Source organism: Corylus avellana, chromosome ca11 (assembly GCF_901000735.1).
Source record: "Corylus avellana chromosome ca11, CavTom2PMs-1.0".
Taxonomy (NCBI): domain Eukaryota; kingdom Viridiplantae; phylum Streptophyta; class Magnoliopsida; order Fagales; family Betulaceae; genus Corylus; species Corylus avellana.
Window position 1 is genome coordinate 14,297,804 of NC_081551.1, and position 23,075 is coordinate 14,320,878.

Genomic DNA, 23,075 nt, shown 5'->3' on the forward strand with positions numbered 1-23,075 from the left:
TGCCGACAACACCAAAATAGCCGACAGAAATCGCCGACAGCCCCAAAACCTCCAGAATAGCGCCCAAACAGCACCCAAATCAGGCAGCAACCCAAACAGAAATTGCCGACAACACCAAAATAGCCGACAAAAATCGCCGACAGCCCCAAATTCCCGAGAACACCACGCCGACAGCACCACGCCGACCTTCCAGAAATCGCCGGAAACACCACAGACTTCACAGACCTCCAAAGAGTCTGCCGACAGCCACTAATCACCACAAAAGGAGTAGTTTCCGGTAAGAAATTCCTACCCTCAATAGAAACTGCCGCTACCCTCGACAGAAACTTCCGAAAAACAATTTAGAACCCTAATTTAGATGATTTTGGCTCTGATACCATGTCAATTGTACTAAATACCTCTCAATGTGAGGGTTGCTAGTATTATATAGAAATTATCTAGGTAATTACAGGCTGTATCTCAGTGATTACAGCAATCTAGGGCAACAAATAAGGTAACTAAAATCTACCTATTAATTACAATATACTATAGCTATAATACAAGAACCTGCCATAACTAGAAAGACTAATTATGGCTAAATATATATGGACCGTATCTGATTGACACGAAGTACCTTGATCTTCAAAGCTCCTTGCATGCCACTCTCTCCGAATACACCACATTAAATACAATGGGGCCAACCACCAAACTTCCAAAATGTTACAATGTCCCACCTGACCTCCCCAACTCACCGACAACTCACTCTCCCTTTCAGGCATAACCCAAACAACACCAAACAAATTTAAAAGCAAATTCCAAAAATTTCTTATTACTTCACAATGAAGAAAAATCTGATCAATGAACTCCTCGCTCTTCTTTCGCATACAACAACAATCTACCACAATAACATTCATCTTCCTCAGGTTATTCAAAGTCAATATTTTTCCTAATATCGCTGACCACATAAAGAATGCCGCTCTCGAATGAGCCTTGACTTAACTGTCCAAATACCTCTCCATGGAAAAGGAAAACCAATAGGTATAGTTAACACATAATAATATGACATCGCTTCAAACTTGCTCTTCTTAGAAGGGATCCAACATATTTTATCTACATATCCTTGCCTTGAGAGAATACATCTCAAAGAAAGAGGAGACCAAATCCACCTCCTAATCAGGTACGGGTATGGTAAAAAACATATTCCATTGAATATCCCATTTCTAAGTAGCATATGTTCAGCCACCCACACATCCTCACAATATGCAATACTAAACAATTCCAGATAAGATATCTTCAAAGGTTGTTCCCCATACCAAAACCTGACTTTCGACCCGTCACCCACTTCATATCCAACAAATATTGAAAACAATTCGCACCCCCTCATATATTACTGCACTCCAACTCCAAATGGCCATGTTACCTCCTTAGAATACCAACTTCTCCTTAAACTATCATATTTAGTTTCCACCAACAATCTACACAAAGCCTCCCTCTCCTTTGCATATCGTCATAACCATTTTTCTAGTAGAACTTGATTAAACTGAATCAAATTTCTAACCCCCAAACCACCCAATTTCATCGGAGTACAAATTCTTGACCAATGCACTAAATGGAACTTAAATTCATCACTAATGCCCCTCCATAAAAATTCCGTTTGAAGTTCATCAAGCCTATTCATCACACCTACTAGAATAGGGAAAAGAGAGAAATAGGTAGGAAAAATTGAAAAGAGTGTTTTTTATTTATTTATTTTTATTATTATTATTATTATCAAAGTCAATCTACCTCCCGTACATAAATAAAGCCTCTTCCATCCAACCAATCTACGTTCCATTTTTTTTAATAATTCCATTCCAAATAAATGTAGCCTTGTAAGAGGATCCCAATAGCAAACCCAAATACTTCATCAGCAAATAAGATAATCTACAACCAAGAATACGGGCCAAACCTTCTACATCTCCCACATTGCCAAAAGAACTAGCTCTGATTATGCCAAATTAATCTTCAAACCGAACACTGCTTCAAAACTTAAGAAAAAGACATCAAAGATTTCGAAATTGTATATAATTTGTGTCACAATTAGAGTTCTTCATTATTTTTCGACCCCATCGAAAATCCTGATAGAAGTCCCCTATCTACTGTAGAAGACATCATCCTACTTAGCTTCTCCATAACAATCACAAACAATAACAGTGATAATGAATCCCCATCTCATTCCACAAGAATTACTAAAGAATCCACATGATGAACTATTAATAACAATGGAAAGTCACAACATAGAAATACAATGTGCTATCCAATCACTCAATTTCTACCAAAACCGCACCAGATTAGTTTGATACATATCTTAAATCTGAATATATATATATAACAATTTGGAAAAGCTGGTAGAGAATTTTGCTAGGCACTCACCATAAACAATTGACTGATCTTGGAAAATTTAGATTATCCTCCATATGTTACCCAAACAAAGAAAAGAAATAGTATCAGAGGCAATGGGCCCCAAGCAACCTGATGTGGTTGTCTACCTAGTTAAGGCTAAAGAAAATAAAAGACAACAAATCACAATATCCAGTAAGAGGAGCAAGTGTGAGATTAGTTCTTGCATAGGACTGAGTGATTTGTTTTCGATCAGAGCATCAAGCTGGTTGAAAACTAAAGACCAAAACTTGATTACCAATTCCATCTATGGCCCAATAGTTTCTGTTAATGGTTACTGTACACCAAGGCTCCCCTCCAAGCATGTACTTGGTTGATCAATGAAAGGATCCCGGTGAGAAATGTTCTTAGTTAATCATGGAAGACTAGATGCCTACAGTTGATCAATAGAGTGAGGGAGGCTCATTTACAAATGATAGGGAACTTTATAAGAGAACTATATAGGATATAAAAACAAAGCTATTTGAAACCCTGTTCAGATCAATGACAGGGTGTATAACATAGAGCCTTTTTGTCATATTTCATACTGCACTCTTAGAAGGTTATTTGAGAAAGATTTACTTAATAATACAACATAATTCAAGGGTTCATAGGAATCAAAGATGGCTACAAAATTAGATGACGTGTTCCCAAATGTCATCTATTTTGCCTATTCAATTGTCTTTTATATCATTCTTTCTTTAGGTGTTGTTTGGGGGGCATAAGTCAACGATTAGATGATTCTTTACACAAGAAGCACCACTGCCACTTGTTCTTCATTGTCTTTTAGCTTTAATTCTTCATCAATCTAAAAGTGCTAGCCTAACTGATTAGCAATTATCTCTTCCTTTTTGTATTTCAGAATTTTCTTTTGTTCTTTTCAAGAGGGAGGAAGTTTGTCAATGATGGATGAGACAGCAATTTCCTCATCCATCTTTATGTTATGCTGATTAAACTGACTCAAAATATGTAGAATTTCATTGAACTGTTCAACAATAGGCATATCATCAACCATTTTATAATTCATAAATTTAGCGGCCAAGAACTTCTTACTTGTAGCATCTTCTAAAAGATACTTAACCTCAAGTGCATCCTTGACATCTTTGGCCGTCAATTTGCTTTGATAGATGTTGAACAGGGAACCCACCATTGCATTGTAGATGTAGTCATCCTGCTCCCACTTCATCATTGCCAGAGTCTCAGCAATTGTCTCGTTGTCATGTGCTACATGCTTTGGAGTTGTTAGCACATAAGCCACCCTCAACCAAGCAAGGAGGAAATTAATCTTCTTTTGCCATCTCTTGAAAGAAGTTCCATCAAACCTTTAGAGTTTGGTGAAATCAGCAGCAAGTTCTTTCAAGGACTGTGATGCCATTGAAGTAGAAATAATTTCTTAAGATTATTAGAAAAATAATAAAAGCAAAAAAACGAAATTGCTCCTAAGGTGTGTTACAATGTCACTTTCGTTAAGGTATTATTTGCCCCCACCAAAAATGTTATGCAACTGTTGGGATCGTTTACGTAAATTTCAAAAAATTTCTTTTTACACAGCGGAATAAAACACGATCACCAAGACATTTTACCATCAAGACAAACATGTTTAGATATAAGACAAACATATAAGTTAGATTACTTATATGTAGCTTCAACCTCTCCTAGGCATTGGGGTGTAGGAGTATGCATCCATTCTTCCCATGGCGTTGGACTCACAGTTGAAGTTCCAACAAACTTGAAAACTTCAAACATGAGTCCATACTCATCTCATCTTCATTGCGTTCTTCATGAACTTGAAGAACATATTTATGTTCTTCATTGTACTCATAAAGAACTTGAAGACTTGGGAGTTTATCACTTCAAGATCTTCAAACAATTGGGGAGAAGATTGCTCTATTAGATCTTCTCTTTGACAATTGAATATGACTGTAAGTGTGGGCTCACAAAGTTTTCTCAAGAACAAATGAAAACTAGAAGCTTTGAGAGAATAAATTCTCCCTAGCTGTGTATTCACTCTTGTTGGAGATTGATATTGCGTTTTTTGTTTTCACAAAAATCACAAGTTTATGAATTGTTTCAAGTCCCTTTCTTCTCAATTGAACATCTATTTATAATTCTGAGATCCTAGGAGAAAAGTATTTTTAAACCAAGTGGGACTGGGATTTCTGTCCTTGTAGTACACGGCCAAGGGGGGTCAAAATGACCTCCCGCCCCTAGCACCACACGGCCATGGGGAGAAACGATTCTCCCCATGCGCCTAGGCTAGGGCTTCTATCCCTAGCCCACTCCCACTTGGTTTAGCACTTGGACTTGGGTTTTATCCTCAAGCCCAATGCTCATTTCACTTAATTTTAGCCCTTGGAATTAATTCCATAAAGCCCAAAGTTATTTTATAAGCCTAAAGAATTAAAATCATAAACCCAAGGCTTATTTTAATTCATTCCCCTGTAGGAATTAAATTATGAGCCAAGTGCTCTATTTAATTCCACAAATACAATTTCTCCAAATAACCAACAAGATTAAATAAATCTTTCGGCCCATATTTTATTAAAATAAAGCATCCCAATAAATAAATAAATAACTGAGGGACAATATAATTTATCCGTCAATTTATATTAGCTCAAAGAGGGACCTAGAGTAAAAATATCATTAGCTTCATAGGCATGTGACCATGTCTTTATAGACCATGTCACACGACACTATTTAACCACAATTAATTCCATTAAATAATTGTAACTGCATTCTAATGATTATTTTTTATTTAATCAATTAATCCTTATGACGTACTTGCTTATTGCATGTTACCCTTCAATGGAATCATTTCGTAGTCGAACCAAAGTCTTTGAACTGTCACTTTGTTCACTACCTCTTTTCTTTGAGTTATTGATTTAATTCATGATTATCCTTATGTACCTTTTGAGAATATATCTCACCTTATACATGTATAAGTTTTCAAAGTACCTACTGAAAACACCCGGGCCTGAGCTTTAGGATAATCTTTCTCATTAAATCTAAAACAAGGAAAATATTCCCCATCTCTTTGTTCTTTGACAAAGGATTTGGATTCTTTGTTAAAGTTGGTATTGACACAATGTTACATGTGATTATCCAACATACTGAGGTTGTTCTAGATGACAATAGGTCTCACTCTATGATACGTTTAAGTAATCAACATTTCACATCTGAGTTCATAAACTCCTTAGGATTTAGAGTAAATGTTAAGTCAGCGTGCACATATATATGTTATGACAGTATAAACAACTAACGACTCACGTGGTTCTGTTCAGTGTATGACATAACCTTGCCAATACCTCAGCATATTAACCTGAAGCCTTTATGCTTCTTATGACCAAGACAAGTCATTTGAGGTTTAATATGTTATAGTCTAGATGGAGTTCCTAGTTTCATTTACGACTACGAACAACAGGTTTTATAAGTTGCAATGAGAATGATCTTTTGTGATACCCACACCATCACTCAAATACACTGCATCTTAAGTATCTTACATGTATATAATCGGAAAATACACAATTATACATATATGTCATGCAAGAATAAGCGTATATGTCTTTTGTTCTAATCAAAGCATTATCCAATCAATTGGAGTTTTGGACACAATTTCCAACATCAACTGGGTAACAATAAATATTTCTCTAGGATACAATAGAGCCTAGAAAACTTAAGTATTTTAGTTGCATTTTGCACAAACGAAACTAACCCAAATACCCTCAGATTTTCTATTCTATCAAGAGACAAAGCCTCTGATAATTTTTTGTTTTGTTTTAAGTACATAAAAGAATCATAGAGAGAATAGAATAAGAGATAATTATCTACTAAATTGCAGAGATAATTTCGCAATTAAATTGATAATTTAACAGTCATAAATTGCTATTAAACTACAAATCCAATAAACACTTAATTTTGACAGTTAGATTAAATATTTATCTAATAATAACCATTATAATGTTAATTATTTAATCTCAATCGTTAGATCAAAGTTAATTTGATCTTACAATTAACTTTAATTACATCCAATAAATCCAACCACTGGATCTACCTAAGAAGCATCATACAGTTTAGATCAAATCACTAGATCGAACGATCTTGACCGTCCTAAAATAAATGGTCATGATCAGATCGCTCCATGCTTCGATGCTTTGTGCTAAATGCCATCAAGGCACCACAAGCACCATACAGTCCACGTCGTGCGTGTGTCCAGTACTTTGAACCATGCTAGAGTATACACCAAAATATTTTTAATAGCTTAAAATTTGTTAAGCCTTATAAATGCCAACTATACTTTCTCTCTTTCTAGATTCAATGTTCTTTAAAACTTTTCATTTTAAACCATTGGTAAGACTCGGTATACATTTGAATTTATTGACTGACCTTGTGTTCGGATTTTATCCTTATATATATATATATATATAATAAAAAAAAAATCGAAAAAAGAAAAACACTTGAGGAACATTAGAATTTCGTAAAAAAGTTTGAGACTTCAAGTAATTAGTTATTTGCCAAAGGTCCCCACTGCAATAAACTAATTCATACATCCATCATATAAATATTAGCTTTCCACAAGGAGCGGAGGAGGCAGCTAGTGAGAGAAAGCGTGAGAAACTTCTCCTCGCTCTCTTTCTCTCTCTAAACTCGAAAATATTATACACAATCAAAAGAACCGCTGTCTCCACCTCTCGCCAAAAACACAAGCATTTTGGTTTTCCCACGTTCAGCACGGCGCCCTCACTGTAAGAACACCTCGCACTCTCTTTCTCCCTCTTGTCTTTTACCATTCTTTTAACTCTGTGTGTACCTTTTGGTTCTGGCGGGAACGGAGGTTTTGCACTGTTGTCCGTAGTTTTGATGCTTTTCCTATTATTTGTTCGATTTTAAGTGTTAATGGGTTTGATGAATTGTTCAGTTTAATGGGCATTTCGCTTATTGTTAAGTATTGTTGGTCACGTACTATTGGTCCTGTGCTTGGGCTGATGTGTGGCCTTCTCCAATGGGATCCCCAAAACAGAACATTTTAGGGTTTCTTTTTGTTCTGTTAGATGTGGGTCTCTTTTTTCTTTGTTGGGTAGATACGAAAATTGCCCATAACAAAGATGCTTACATTTGAATATTGGGTTTTGCGTTGTTTCCATTTTTTTTTTTTTTTGGGTGAGATTGAGAATACTCTTACCATGCTTTTGTAGTGAAACGTAACGTTATTGGGTTTTTGTGTTTTTAGCTATGGGATCTTTCTAGCTATGTACATTGCGTCTTGTATTGAATCAATGCAATTAAGTTTAAGACGTCGTTGTCAAACACTTTCTGGGTTTGTGTCATTCTTTTTTGATTTGAGGTTTTCTGTATTGACATATACGTTACTTTTTTTTTTTTTTTTGTAAAAAAATAAAAATCTAGTCGCATTTATGAGGATTGTTTAACTTGGAATTATATTTGCTGTGTCGTTTTGGACGCAAATATATCATATCCTGGTGTTTGGTTGATTGCTTGGTCTGTTCTTGTTGTGCTGTGGTTGCTGAAAAATTGGGGAAAGGGATATAAAATAGGAAATTCTGATCATATCTAGTATTATGCTGTTTTCGTTTCTCAGGGACAGGGAGAGAACAAATTACCCAACTATACATGCATCCAATGGGTCTTAAACCTGCTTTTACCCTTCACCCTACTCTTATGGGGGTAAGAAGTGTAATTTAAGTCAGAGCTCATTGGCAAAGCTCACCCCAACTAACATACATTTTTGATGAAACCTTAATGCAATGCTCGGATTTCTTTATTGTTATATTTGCTTGTAATTCTGAATGTAATTTGAGAATGCTACAAATCGTGCTACTTAGGAGGTTGTTCTGAAATTCTCTATGTGGTTGTGTTTGATCCAGGAAGTGAATACCATACATTTAGGGTCCTCGTGTGGGTTATTCTTACTGGTGGTGGACATAATTATCACAATGCCTCTATTGAAAAGAAAGCCTTTTTCCTTGGCCGAGCCACCTAAGGATTTGGAGCCTCATGAGCTTGTTTACCAAGTTCGTTTCACGAAAGAGATATTTCGGGATTATCTGTATCCTTTTCTATAGTTCTCGAAACTTATTGTTAATTTTTTCTTTTTTTTTGGATTTTCTCTTACTCTTCTTTTGTTTGCTGAGGAAACTAGATACAAGAAAAGATTAACATTTCAAGTTTTGCTTTTTATCCACCCCCCCTCCCCCCCACATTTCAGCGACCAGGTGGGGTCACAGGGCATTACCATATATTTGTCTATCTTAACTTATATCAGGGAATATTTGAACCGTATAAATCTGTATCGCCGGAGAGTTTGGGCTTGCAAAGTCACTGGGAAAGCTAGTTTGACTTATGAGGAGGCTTTGGTGTCAGAAAAGCGGGCAGCAGAGAAGGTTCAGCAGTTTCCCAAAGAGCTTATGGCACCTGCACTACATGTCATCCAATACAGTAAGCACTCACTAACCCCAATGAGAAATAAAATTCTCTTACATTGATGTATTATCCAGCTTTTCTTTTACTGTCATATTAGTTATTAGTAGCACCATTTTTTTTTCTTAAATTAATATGTAGCATTTACTGTCTTTCAATTGTGCTCTAATTGAGTGATTTATAGGCTTGGTAACATTTTAAAATTAGATACTTTCTGCGTGTCCCTAACACAATATTTGCATATGCTTGAGTCATTTTGGATTAAAGTCTGAGCTTTTTTTTATCCAAATATTTTTTTTATTATCTATTCTGTTTTCCATAAGGAATAAACTTTTTGTGCTGTTTATTCCTTTTTCACATTTTGATTAGGTAAATTATTTCCACCTTTTGCTTTTGCGTTTTAGGCCTTGTGTTAAACACACATATTGTTGTCTCATTGAATACTTGATTCTTTGAGTTTGCTGAATCTGATGATACTTGTGAGTGTTCTGTTTGACGCTTGCAAGTTTTGGGCCAATGACGTGCTTCTTGTGTCTCTTGAATAATATACTCTTTTGGAAGGTCAAGGCACCACCTCGCACTACTTTCTTCACTTGGACGGCATTTTTGGAGAAAATCCTCATGATCGATGGCATTTTTGGAGAAAATCCTCATGATCAATAATCTTAGGGGGTGGGGTCTTACTCTTGTTAATTGGTGTTGCCTATGCAAAAAGAATGAGAAGACCGTAAACCACCAACTCATCCATTGTGAGTTTACTAGTGATTTCTGACCCTCGGTTCTAAACTTATTCGGATTTTTGTGGGTCATGCCTAGCAATATCATAGTGCTGCTTCATTGTTGGAAGACTCAAAGGATGGGGACACTCCAAAGTGGCCATTGGAAAGTTATTACCACATTATTAATGTGGAGCATATGGCGAGAAAGATATCGTCGCCTTTGAGGATTGCGAGTTTTAATGTGCTATGTTTAAAATCTTCCTTTTTCGAGATCTCTTAAATTAGGTTGTACATTATGTTCCTATTTTTTCCTCCTCAAATCTTGTAGATCTTGTTAACTTTTTAGATTTTTGACACCATTAGGGTGGTTGCATCTCTTGTATACTTTTTGTGTACGGCACTTTCCCTTTTCTTTTAATAAATTATTATTAAAAAAAAATAGTTTCGTCATTAAATCATGAAGTGACTGTCAGCAGATTTCCAAAAAATATTTTATGAAGTGACTGTCAGCAGATTTCCACAAACTTCTGTAACTAAGTTGGATAGAACTAGTTAGTTATCTGAATAGTTTTTTAATAATCTGAGATTAGTAGGTACTCTTAGCGGTTAAAGTTGGTAGATTAGAGTGATTACTTGACAACAAGTTGGAGAGTGAAAATTTGGTTATGATACTTTGAATATGTTACATGGCTCCAAATGGTGTCTTGAATTCTAATCTCAGAGGATGAAGGATCAAGAGATGGTCTATTAGTGGATCAAGGGGTTGAATGACATCTTTCAGCACTGTTAAGTTTTTCAGACATGAACATAAGTTGAGTGAAGTTTTCTCAAGGTAGAGCCTGTCCAAGAAACCCCTAATAAGTTAAGAACTAAGTGCTAGAGATCAGTAGTGTACTTACAATAGATGAGAAGGTGATTTTAATAGTCCTCATTCTTTTTGCATTGGCATCGCTACTTGGCTTGAGAGAAACCCTGCCTTCTAAGGTTATCAACTCTGAGGATTCTACCCTTTTACTACTATCCATAAGAAGAAAACAATGCGAGAGGCCATAACCTTCCAAATACTTTTCCAGGGTAATGAACAATGCTCGCCTATCTATAATGTTTTATAATAGTTTTATAATAGCTCTTTACTGTGAAATCGTGGCTGCTAGCTTGAGTCCACAACATTCTATCCACTTCCCCTAGATGAGTTTTCAAGGAGTACAATAGATTGAGAAAGGAGTCAAGAGATTCCAGTTCTTAATCCTGGACAACCTTAATGAAGCTTGGATTCCACTGGATAAGAGAACAAAAGAGATCCAAGTAGTTTGACACTAAGGGCTCTTTGTTACAGGCTATAGAATAAAGTTTTGAAAATGAGTACTTAAAAGCCTCTTCCCTGCACCACACGTCATGCCAAAAGGAATGTGAGAACCATCCCCAACCTTGTAGGAGACCAAATTGGAAAAAGACTCTTGACCATTTCTAATATTCCTCCAAAGACTCACTCCGTAAGGTTTTCGAGTTTCCTCTGAACACTAACCCCCCCTTTGGATCCCATACTTAATAACAATCACCTGCCTCCCTAAAAAGATTCCCTCTTACCCAAATCTCCATAGCCATATACCAAGGAGAGCTTTGTTGAACATAAGATTTCTTATTCTAAAGCCCCCTCGAGGGATTGGCGAGCAAATTGTTTTCCAATTCACCAAATGCATTTTGGACTCCCTGCCTGGACCATTCTAAAGAAAAGCTCTTTGAAGGTGATCCAATCTCCTAGCTATACCTGCTGGTAATGAGAAGAGGGCTAAGAAGTATGTAGGAAGACTGGATACATAATCTTAATGAGAGTATGTTGCCTTCCTTATAACAGTAATATTTTTCCAACTAGCCAACATTTTTTTTCATTTGCTCGACTACCCGGTCTCATAATAATTTAAACTTAAACCATCAAGTTACTGTTATTACAACTCATCTCATAAAAACTTAAACTTTAAACCTTTAGTCTTATTATAGAAAGTATGTTGAAACAAAACAACTAATGTGCTAGATGCACTTATTCAATTCCTCTTCTATGGGAAGGCTTCTTTCTCTAATTTCCCTTGCATGTAGGACCATCCATGACATCATTTGGGTTGTTTAAAACATAAAAACAAATGGTGAATCAAATAGTAAGTAGATACAACATAAAGTAAATAAAGTTGGAAACAAGTTTAAGTTTCAAAACATCAAGAAGTACAAATAAAATATTCTCAGTCATAGATATTTCTTTTCTTTAAACTCTTGAGTGGCCGACACACAATTATGCCTTGTGTGGATTGGCGATCACTAGGATTCCAGCTTCATTCCCGTGGCCACAAGTGGAGCCACGTCTAGGACATGGACATCACTTGATAAACTATGGTGCACTCAAGTGAGCCACTCCCGACGAACCATACAAGATGGCTACTCCCTCCCATTAACTCTAGTATCACTGCACATTACCTGATATGCGGATAGCGGATAATAACCGCATTCCAATTCGCAATAACTGCGCATATGCAATTAGTAATCACATGATGTGGATGCGGATATCTAAAAGTAATAACCGCGTTATGCGGATGTGGATGCGGATATTGCCAATAATTGCATCCATATCCGCATGCACAACCCTATCGTCCACTATCGACAATAGCCAGAAAAAATCTTCTTCCCAACCGAACTGATCAGAGATAGCCCTTCCCCGCTTGATAATTTGTATACAAAGCGATTTACCCCTTGATTCGATGATAAACTCACAAGATTTTGATTCAACAAAGAAGAATCTGTCCATGATGCCTATACACTAGCAGTCTCCGAGTGGCAGGGAAGCATGTGTCAACTATCCCAGAAGATCGTCAACTGCAACCTCCCAAAACACTTCTTACAACCTAGTAGCCAATCCTTATTTTGTATTAGCATTTAACAAAATTCCATCGTTCTAAACAGGAGAATCACAAAAAGTTGGAGCCATCACTATAATGGGTGGGATACATCACTTCTAGCAGTTCCAACAAATCTGACTGTATCCGGCAAATATAAATTTATTTGATCCTGTTTACATTAACTTTCTATATAACTGCCCTTTTTCTCTCTACTAAGCAATGGGTTAGTGGACTTGAACTCCAATGTTAAATTTACCATACAAGCGAATCCACTTAGCTATAATAAGGGTTCTTTTGGAGCATATTGTTTAATTGTTGATTGGATGTTACAAAATAGTGGGCTTTTAGGATTATGAAATTCTTGTCATGGGGTCTTTGGATGTCTGACTGTCGTTTCTCAGATAAACTCTTTCCTATTTGAACCCACTTAAATGGAGCTATGAAAAGGGTTCTTTTGGAGCATGTTGTTTAATTGCTGTGTGGATGTTACAAAATTGTGGGGTTTTAGGATTATAAAATTCTTGTCATGGGTCTTTAGAGGTCTGACCATTTTTCCTCAGATAACCTTTCTCCTATTTGAACTCCTTGGGACAACACTAATGGGGGATTTGTGGAGACCGGACTTGCAGTGATAAGCTTGAGGCATGTGAGTGTGTTTATTCCATATAAATCTAAGTTCTTGAGATATATACATATATATATCTAGTTACATGCTTGTCATAAGTTGATTTTTCTAGTGTTATGCACAGGTTGCTTGATATTTAGTTCAAGTGTCGTTGGGTAATCATTAGTTTGAAGTTGTTATCTGCATCATTGTTCCAGTCATGAGGCAGTTCAATATCCTTTGATCTTTTGTTTTGCAGGTATGCTTTCACTGAAAGATCTTGCTGATACAATAGCTGAAAAGTTGCAGAAACGCTTGTTTGTAGGCGCTGAATTGTATGGAAGGAAGGAAAATGGTGTATTTCCATGCAAAATATCAAAAATTCTCGAGGAAGCTCCTGACAAAATCCAATATGAAGTGGCGTGGCTTGATAAAAATAAGAAAGAAACGGAAAAGTCATTACTAAATAGAGAAGATTTAATACACAAGAAGGTTCCCTTTAGTCGAAATGTTTTGAAGTCTTTTATTCGGGAATCGACATACCGAAGTGCTCCTTGGGTCCTTAATGATAAACTGGCACGAAATCACGGAATTTCAACTGATGTTCCAGAGGAGTTAAAGAGGAAAGTCTTCAAGGATGGACTAGTAGTCTGCAATAAAAAGCGAAGGAAAAATGAGGAAGATAGAAAAAATGACATGGTAATTATATAGCTTGAGTTTGCTCTTCTTCTTTTCTTTTTTCTTTTTTCTTTTTTTCTCTTGGCTGAAGTTATCATGTTATATCTTTTTCTCATATTTATCATATTCAGGAAGTAAAAGAAGAATCTGGAAAAATTAAAAGGAAGAAAATAAAGGGTAAGAGAATTGCAGGTTCTTTTAACTAGTACTTTCTCACATAACACATGCGAGGTAACAAGTCTTAACACATTTTTATTGCCTTCTTGAATATGTAGAAGATGATCAACCAATGGAAGAACCTACCAAATATCCAATTGATGACCTGTTGGTGCAGCCTGGTCCAGATGATCCTGTTTTCACCAACCGCCCTTCTCCGTCAAGGGACTTCAATATTCCAATGGATTGTCTTGGGGAGCTTATAATGGTTTGGGATTTTTGTTCATCATTTGGTAGGCTGTTGCACTTGTGGCCATTCTCTCTTGAAGATTTTGAAAATGCTATCTGCCACAAGGATAGCAGTCTGATTCTCCTTGTGGAATCTCATTCAGCTCTTCTCCGATTGCTCATAAAAGACAATGGTGAATATTCATCGTCTGTACAGAAAAGAAATCGAAAATTAAAGGTTAACATCCCATTTATACTTTCTTCCCTGTTTTCTTTTCTCTGTTCTTTTTTTCTTTTTTATTTGGGTGGGGGGAGTGGAGGGCTCCATGCACAGCACTACGGACATAGATGATAACATTCTCTGTGTCATTTCTGTAACTTCACTCTTGTTTGTTATGTTGCTTGGCATGTCCTGATTTCACCTTTTCATTACAGATTACACTGATCAAATGGATGGAGTATTTGTGTGATTTTCTGGAAATGATCAAAGTTCCTGAATTATGCACTTATACAGCAACTATTAAGCGGGGACATTATGGCCTTCTAGATGCTCATGCTAAATTGGGAATCTTAAGAGAATTGGTTAACCAAGCACTTCAAACAGATATTTTTAGGGAGAAATTGGATGCGTTTATTGAACAGCGGCAGGAACTTGGGGCCACAAGAAGGGGGGAGGCATTAGAAGAAGGTAGAAAGAAAAGGGAGGACAAGGAACAGTTGAAGGTTGAGTCTGATGCCAATGGGGTAATGGATCAAAAAAGGGAGGACAAGGAACAGTTGAAGGTTGAGTCTGATGCCAATGGGGTAATGGATCAAAAAAATTTGGAGAGAATAGAAAGTGTAGCAGCTAATGATGACCACAGTAAACAAAACGGTCACATAGAAAAGAAAAGAAATGGGAAGGTCCTTTCATCTCTGCAGAACAATGCATCAGAGAATTGGTGTTGATCTTTCTTACTCTGGTATAAGTATATTTAATGATTTCTTTTGATCGGAGGTTCATATTTTTTTTCTCACCTGTTTTTTACAGCAAGAGCAAGTTTCCAGATACCACATGGAAGAAAAAGACCAAGAAGCAGAAGCAGAATTTAGATGTGGAGGTCCCAGCAGATAATGGCAAAGATTCATCTAGGAAGGACGGGTTGAAACAATTGAAGGATGATAAAAAGGATGCAACTGAGAAAAAGAGTAAAGAACAGAGGGTTGAATCCATCTCCTTACTCTCCTCTTATTGGATGTGATATGTGCTTGCATGTGTACGTTTTTTTCTTTATTCATTTTTTCTTATCATTGTTTATAACACAGAGAGAATATTATGAGCGGGAGCTGGAGAAACGAGTGATACACACCAACCCCTTGGGCAGAGACAGATTCTATAACAGGTATTGGTGGTTTCGTCGTGATGGGAGGATATTTGTTGAGAGTTCTGACTCCAAGGAGTGGGGATACTACAGTAGCAAGGAAGAGGTATTATAGCTGCATAGCCACTTTTTGTGTTCTTCTCATATTTTTTTTAGTTACATTTTGACATTCTTGATCAGCTTGATGCATTGATGGGTTCACTGAACGTCAAGGGTGAGAGAGAGAGGGCACTTAAAAAACAGCTGGAAAAATTCTATAGCAGAATATGGTGAGTTAGTCCTTGACTTTTCTTGAACGAGAAATGGGTTCTTAGAATACCTTTTGACTTCTTACTATTTTGGCAGTCATGTTTTTTTTCTTTATTATAGATCATTCTGTTTCTTTGTTGTTACTCTCTTTTGCCTCAGCTATAGTTGTGGCAAACACATTGATGTGTTTAATTTTTCTTTTGAGTGTGCATACATACTCACCAATCTCCTTGCTTAGGCATTATATACGCATCCGTACATACATGTGCACAGCTACACCTGCCTATATGTGTGCACATTGGCCTGTACATATATACACCTGTATGCATTTAAACATGTAAATATTTATCCTAGACAAACCGTCTTGTTTCTTGGTAAGTAAGACAAACTTTGTCAGTGGGTCTTAACCCAAGTTTCACAATGTTCTGAGATCAAAGGGTATTGACAAAGATGTCCTACTTGTATATAGGAAGAGTATCAAATCTAAAACACTTTTTCCTACAATGCAATGGTCCTCAATCAATTGAACTGGTCTAAAGGGATATTTGGTCCCGTCGTATCTGGGAGATTCTGGGGCAGGTCCCTTACCTTTTTTGTTATGGCTGTAAGGCAACAAATAGCCTGCTCCTATTAATATGAACGAAAATAAATAGAATCATCTTCTGTTGATACAAGACTTTGTTGCCATGGAGGGTGGGTCAAACATATTGTCAAAGTCATAGTTACTAATTGTTACAAGATTTATCCCTTGCTGCTCTGATTGTTGAATGATACAATTGTTTTTCACAGCACTGAACTCCAAAAGAGATCAAAGGACTTGTCTCACAAGATTGCACTGGAGGAGGCTGTGCTTCGAAGATCTACTCGCGTACGGGCGCCACCTAGGGAAAATCCTGCAAATGCTTTCCTTAGGTATGTCAACAAGTGGAAGGAAGACTAACTGGGCTTTGAGTTTGGTCTTGGAAATCATAGTTGCATTTAATTTAGGATAATCATTACTACTCAGTGTAGGATGAATGAGGATAGAAATTTTTCTATGACTCAGAGGTACTTGCCCATTATTTTCTTTGGCGGGAATTTGTTAGCAGGGGGGGGCCAGTGATGGAGTAGTGGCGTAGGGACATGGAAAGGAAAGGGGGATGGTGAAGTTTTTCTTAACCCATTCCTCTGATGGACAAGCATGTAATTATATGCTTGACCCGTAAATTTTGTAAATGTCCTCTTTGGCTTTTGTTATATGATGGCGAATGATTACGACATTTCTTAAGGATGTTGTTTTAACAAACACTCATTCAAAACTTGTCATAAATGGGCCAAAATATTCCAATGGTAATTTAAATGGACCAAAACAGATTTTGGTCAACGATATTCAGAATGCTTCAAAGGCTCAACAACTTTTGCCAAGAAGCACAAAAGTAAAACGTATTCAGAATGCTTTCATTTAAAACAGTATGGATCGAAGCTGAGAGTGAATTACAACTCATGTTCAACGAACGAATAATATCAGCAAGTTTCAACAAAGTCATGAGCATTGGATTCAAGTCAAAATGTAGCCTTTAGGGTAGCTTAGCCATGAATTCAACAAGAGACTCGACAAATCTGAAAGGAAACTAGACTAGACTCTAGCATGATTTGAATTGATTTGAATTGAAGAAAGAGTTGAGGAATGATCCACTTAGAGCAAGATGTCTTATATGCCATTTCCTTCGCTATGTTTAAGAAAAAATTCAAAAAAATCATAAAAACATATTCACATCAGATTTTCTACACTTAACTAACCCCCAATGGTTGCTATGTGTTTTTTAATGTATAGGGAACCAAAAGTGGTTTCTTATACATTATTTTTCTTTCCTCTCTCCTCTTTCATCTTTTTGTTTTTAATTGGGGATTGTGTTGAATAAATAAAAAATAAAAAAAATAATAAGTATTGTGTTAGGATTTTGTGAAAAAAGTGAGGGTAGTAGGAAACTGTATTTTGTAAATAAATAATATTTTAATGGTATAGAGAAAGGCAAGAGAAGTTATTGTGAAATATATTTTCATATGGAAGCAAAAAATAGTTTTGTTCTTTAAACCTAGGGAAAATCAAAGGGAAGCTATTGTTAATGCTCGTAACAAATACCCAATAACCCATTCTATTTTCTATATATATATATATTTGGGAAAGCTGTTGCAGGTAACTTTTTGCAATTTTATATATATATAAAATCACAAAAAGTTACCTGCAACAGTTTTCCCAAACATTGGGAATGCTACAGTGCTACCCAATATATAGGGAACCAAAAGAGCTTTCTTATACATTATTTTTAAGGGTTAAATACTTTATTCACCCATGTGGTTTAACTTCTTTATTTTTTTTTATCCTTTAGGGTTTACTTTTTATCACAAGAGGTCCCTTTGGTTTGCCTAAAATCAGAGATGGTCCCTCTATCAAAATTCTATCCAAAATTTGATGGAAACGTCACGTCAGCACCAATCACAGTTTGACATGTATCTATATAATTAATTAATTAAAAATTTAAAAATTTATATTTAATTATTATTTAAAAAAAAAATGGAGGGGCTGTCTAGGGGTGGCAAAAGCACCTCCATGGCCCATGGGGGTGGTTTGCCATTCCCTGCTGGCCTCGCAATTGAAAAAAAAAAAAATCAATTGATTTCGGCAAAAGGCCACCCTAAATTTTTTTTTTTTTTAAAAGAATTTAATTAAATTATACTCTTTTAATGTTCTTGTATTTTTTTAATGAATTAATTATATAGACACTTGTCAAACCGTAATTGGTACTGTTGTAGCATTCCGTCAAAATTTAGACGGAATTTTAACGGAGGGACCATCTTCGTCTTTAGGCAAACCTGAGGGACCTACTGTGATAAAAAGTAAACCCTATGGGTTAAAAATAAAGAAGTTAAACCAATGTGGATACAAATAATAAGGTATTTAACCATTTTTTAATATAAATATTTCTCATTAGTTTCTCATCTTTCATCTTTTTGTCTTTAATTGGGGATTGTGTTGGGATTTTGTAAAAAATTGAATGGTAGATATGGAACTTGTATTTTGTAAATAAATAATATTTTAATGATATATGAAAAGGTAAAGGAAGTTAGTGTGAAGTATATTTGGATGGGGGGCTTACATGCGGTAGTTCCAAATGGACGGCTGAGATCGTCCAACCGCAATAAAAAATTAATTTTTTTTAAAGAAATAATATAATATTCATTATTTATTAAAAATCAATAATTAAAATATTAAAAAATTAAAACTATTAAAAAAAATAAAAGAAAAAGAAAATAAAAACTGAAAGGGGTGCCTGGAGCCACCCCCATGGCCGGTCTGGGGGTGGTCCAGCCACCCCCAAAAGGCCAAAAGAAAAAAAAAAAAGTTTTGGGGGAGGCCCACCCACAAGGGCTTGGGGTTTCGGCCACCCTCAAAACCCATTCTTTTTTTAAAGTTTTATTTTATTTTATTTTTTCTTTTGGCCTTTTGGGGGTGGCCGGACCCCTTTGGCCATAGGGGTGGCTCGGCCACCTCCATATCGGCGGTAGGGGGTGGCCAAAACCACCCTCAGGCCCTTGGGGGTGATCCGACTACCCCAAAACCCTTTTCTTTTAAGGTTTTTTTTTTTTTTTTTTTTTCATTTGGCCTTTTGGCGGTGGCCAGACCACCCCCTTGGTCATGGGGGTGGTTCGTTCACCCCCAGATCGACTTGGCCAAAATGGGGTGGTTGGTCAAGGAGTGGGTGGAGCCACCCCCTTTGAATTTCCTTTTTCTTTTTCTTTTAATTTTATTAGTTTTTGAATATCTTTCTTTAAAAAGAAATAAAAAGTAGTTTTCTTCCCTAAACTTAGAGAAAGTCAAAAGGATGCTTCTATTAGTGCTCTTAGAATAAATTTTACTTTGTAACTCAAGGAGAATGACTTGATTTCATTATGGATTCAAGATGCAACAATTAATTGAAACAATGGGCTACCAAATCGGAATACGGAATTCATAAGCAAAACTAGATAGATATTAATTTTGCTATATTCAGTTTTGACTTCTTGTTTTCATAGTCTCTATGCATAGACCGGCTTTTCAAGGATAAACAAGAGCGATGATAGCTATTGCCCTTGGATTCAAGTGAGAAAAAAGTTCATTCATGGAATTGAATTAGATGTTACTTAAATTAACCACTGCATTTGGTTCATAAACTCCAAGAAAAACTTCTCACTCCAAAATGTACTTTAGTATATACAAGAAGATGTAGGCAAATGAAGAAAAAAATGAACTAATATCAGTGCCTAAAAATGTAACATCATATATATATATATATATATATATATATAAGTCGAATCATTCTCAGAAGTGTCTTAATATTGTGACATGTGGTGTGAACCTTTTTTTTTAAGCGATAAACCGGTTTTTTAAGACATAATTTTTTAATCGATTTTTTTAGAGTGAACCGATTTTTCAATAGTGAACCAGTCATTAAATTAACTTAATTAAAGACATTTAATTAAGCTAATTTAATGCACAATATGTGATTTCATTAAATTCAAACAATTAATGCACAATATTAAGTATTATTAATGTCCAAATCAAATAAAGAAATAAATAATACAAATCAAATTATTATGTTTTAATACTTTTAGCCATTTTAATATTTTTAATTCAAATTTAAAAAAGGTTAGAGAAGACGATTTTTTTTTCTACATATACTTTGTAGTTTTTGTGCATGTAATAATAGATAATTTATAAAAATAAGAATTGTTTTTTTTCTAAATATAAGCCATTGAAAAACAATTTGATTAATAATAAATTATCTACAAAATAAAGATCTCCCAATTATTTTGAATTTTTTTTTCTCTCTCTCACCGGTTTAACTTTTTTTTTTCTTTTTTCTTCTCTCTCTCTTCCCACGTCTCTCTCTCAACTCTTCAAATATAACAACCTAAAAAATCAACTTGAAGTAATTCTTCTTCTTAATCTTCCATGTGTATGTTTTTTATTTGAGAAAAACTACAACTTCAAGAATTAACTTCTTTTTTTTTTTTTTTCTTTTTTTTTTTTCTCTCAACACTCTTCAACAATAATAACCTAAATACTCAATTCCGAAGTAATTCTTATTCTTAAACTTTCAAAAACGCAATTTTTCAAAAAATCAGTTTTTAAAATTGTACTTATTAAAACTACAATCTCAAACAAACCCTTAATAAGAATAACACAACCTTCTCCAAACAATTATAATTGAGTATTAACTGTATTTGTAGGGTTTTTTTTTTTTCACTTTGTTCTTTGATGAAAATTGCAACTTTTGAATTTAAGATAATAACCTAAAAACTCAATCCCGAAGTAATTCTTATTCTTAACCTTTCCAAAAAGCAATTTTTTAAAAAATCAATTTTTTAAATTGTACTTATTAAAACTGCAATCTCAAATGAACCCTTAATAAGAATAACACAACCATTTACAAACAATTATAATTGCGTATTAACTGTATTTGTAGGTTTTTTTTTTTCGCTTTGTTCTTTCATGAAAATTGCAACTTCTGAATTAAGATAATAAATTGGTTGGCTTTTTAGTGGGCTAATGGAAGATTATAGTGTGTTTATTTGATTTTTGTTCAAAAAAAAAAAGAATAGAAACTCTTTCTAAACACTAAAGAGATAATTAAACATTGAACCTGAGAGAATTTATCTGATCGCGTTAAATGCTGAGTGCAATATTTTGTTTTATTAGGTACTTATAAAATAAAAAGATTTTGATTATTTTTGCACTGTATTTGATTCGGTCTAGGGTTTCTATTTAATTGAAAATTTTGTTGCTTGGATTTATCTTTGTGTATCTATGTATAAATTTTTCACGACAGTAAATTTATTATTTTTATGTTTGTTTCTCTAGAAAGTTTCTTTGTATTGAAATGCAATAGTCATCACACCAATAAGATTTTATGTTTTAATTCATTTGAATATTTTATTGGATTTTTTTTTTTTTTTCATTTTTGTGATTTACTCGGATTTTTTAGTAGTTTTTGAAAGTGTTGACGAGATTTAGGGGAAAATACATTTTTTTCCTCCTGAACTATCCACTCATTTGCACTTTTAACCCCAACGATTAAAAAGTGAAACTTTACCCCAAAACTTCAAAATTATTGCAATTCGATCATTCTAACTTTTTTTTCCCAAAATACCCTCATCCCAAGTTTTTTTTTTTAAAAAAAAAAAAGTAATTAATAAATTAAATTAAATTAAGGGGTGGCTAGTCTGGGGTGGCCGGCCACCCCTTAATTTTTAAATTTATTTTTAAATTTTTTTTTAAACTTGCGATGGGGGCATTTTGGAAAGAAAGAAAAAAAAAATCAGAATTGTCGAATTGCAACAATTTGGAAATTTAGGGGGGTAAAGTGTCACTTTTTAAACATTTTGGTTAAAAGTGCAAATAAGTTGATAGTTCAAGAGGGGTAAAATGTATTTTACCTAGAGATTTATTTGATTGCATTAAATATTGAGTAAAATATGTGTTTTATTTTGTATTAAAAAGAAGAGAGAAGATTTTGTTTATTGAGTGAAGATTTTATTTTGATTGTATCTCAGAGTTGTAACGATGGAGCATACGGTTCCACCGGTTGATTTGTTTTAATGAGAAAGCAATGACTACTATTTCAAAAAAGAAGGAATGATATATATTCTTTGTAAGATTTTGTTTATTCTTTGTTTATTTCTGAAATTATTAGAACTTTATGGGTTTTATTTGTATTGAAATATAATTAGTATCACATTCACAATATCAGAGTTTCCTACTAATTTTCTATTAATATTTTGATAATCAGAATTCAAGTTTTCTTCTTGCTATTTTTTTTTTTCTTTTATACTTTTCATTAAGTACATGTTTAGTACACTTCAAAAAAGAAATAGTACATGTTTAGTAATGTACCAATATAACATTAAAAGAGGCATGATAGATTTCTGCACACGCCTATTTTAACTTATAATGAGAAGTAAGATGGGATGCGTTTAAGTTTTTGAAATTAAATTATAATGAAGAATCTCGCGCATAGCGCGGGTTATGTGCTAGTTAAGAACTATAGCAAAGATGTAATGCCTTCAAAATTAAATAATTAAATTTAGTTAACATGGAATGCTACTCGCGGTACTTTCAAAGTAATTAACTGGTAATTAGAAGAATTTACTACGCTGAACTACAAATCATAATCTAATATAGCAGAAAGCGAAAATAAATGATCTGATGCAACTATCATGCGTCCTTAAATAATCATGTATCATCCGTAAAGACTAGAAGCTTCCAAACATACATTACTATCTCAATAGCAATTAACCACTAACTAATCAAGCCTGACATTATAAGTCATTGGCTTGACATCCT

General features: G+C 34.8%; 1 protein-coding gene across 3 annotated transcripts; it reads left to right on the top strand.

The window, feature by feature from the left end:
- Positions 1-6,999: 6,999 nt before the first annotated feature.
- On the top strand, positions 7,000-17,001 carry LOC132166474 (uncharacterized). 3 transcript variants are annotated; one of them, XM_059577289.1, is made up of 12 exons: positions 7,000-7,139; positions 7,994-8,079; positions 8,280-8,461; positions 8,678-8,850; positions 13,300-13,739; positions 13,850-13,895; positions 13,994-14,340; positions 14,538-15,043; positions 15,133-15,304; positions 15,408-15,569; positions 15,644-15,732; positions 16,502-17,001. In XM_059577289.1, exons 2-12 carry the CDS (start codon positions 8,026-8,028, stop codon positions 16,650-16,652), a joined length of 2,322 nt encoding a protein of 773 aa, XP_059433272.1. In that variant the 5' UTR covers positions 7,000-7,139; positions 7,994-8,025; the 3' UTR covers positions 16,653-17,001. The 3 variants fall into 3 exon arrangements, with proteins under 3 accessions (XP_059433272.1, XP_059433273.1, XP_059433275.1); XM_059577290.1 differs by having other exon boundaries at positions 13,997-14,340; XM_059577292.1 differs by lacking the exon at positions 7,994-8,079.
- Positions 17,002-23,075: the final 6,074 nt, after the last annotated feature.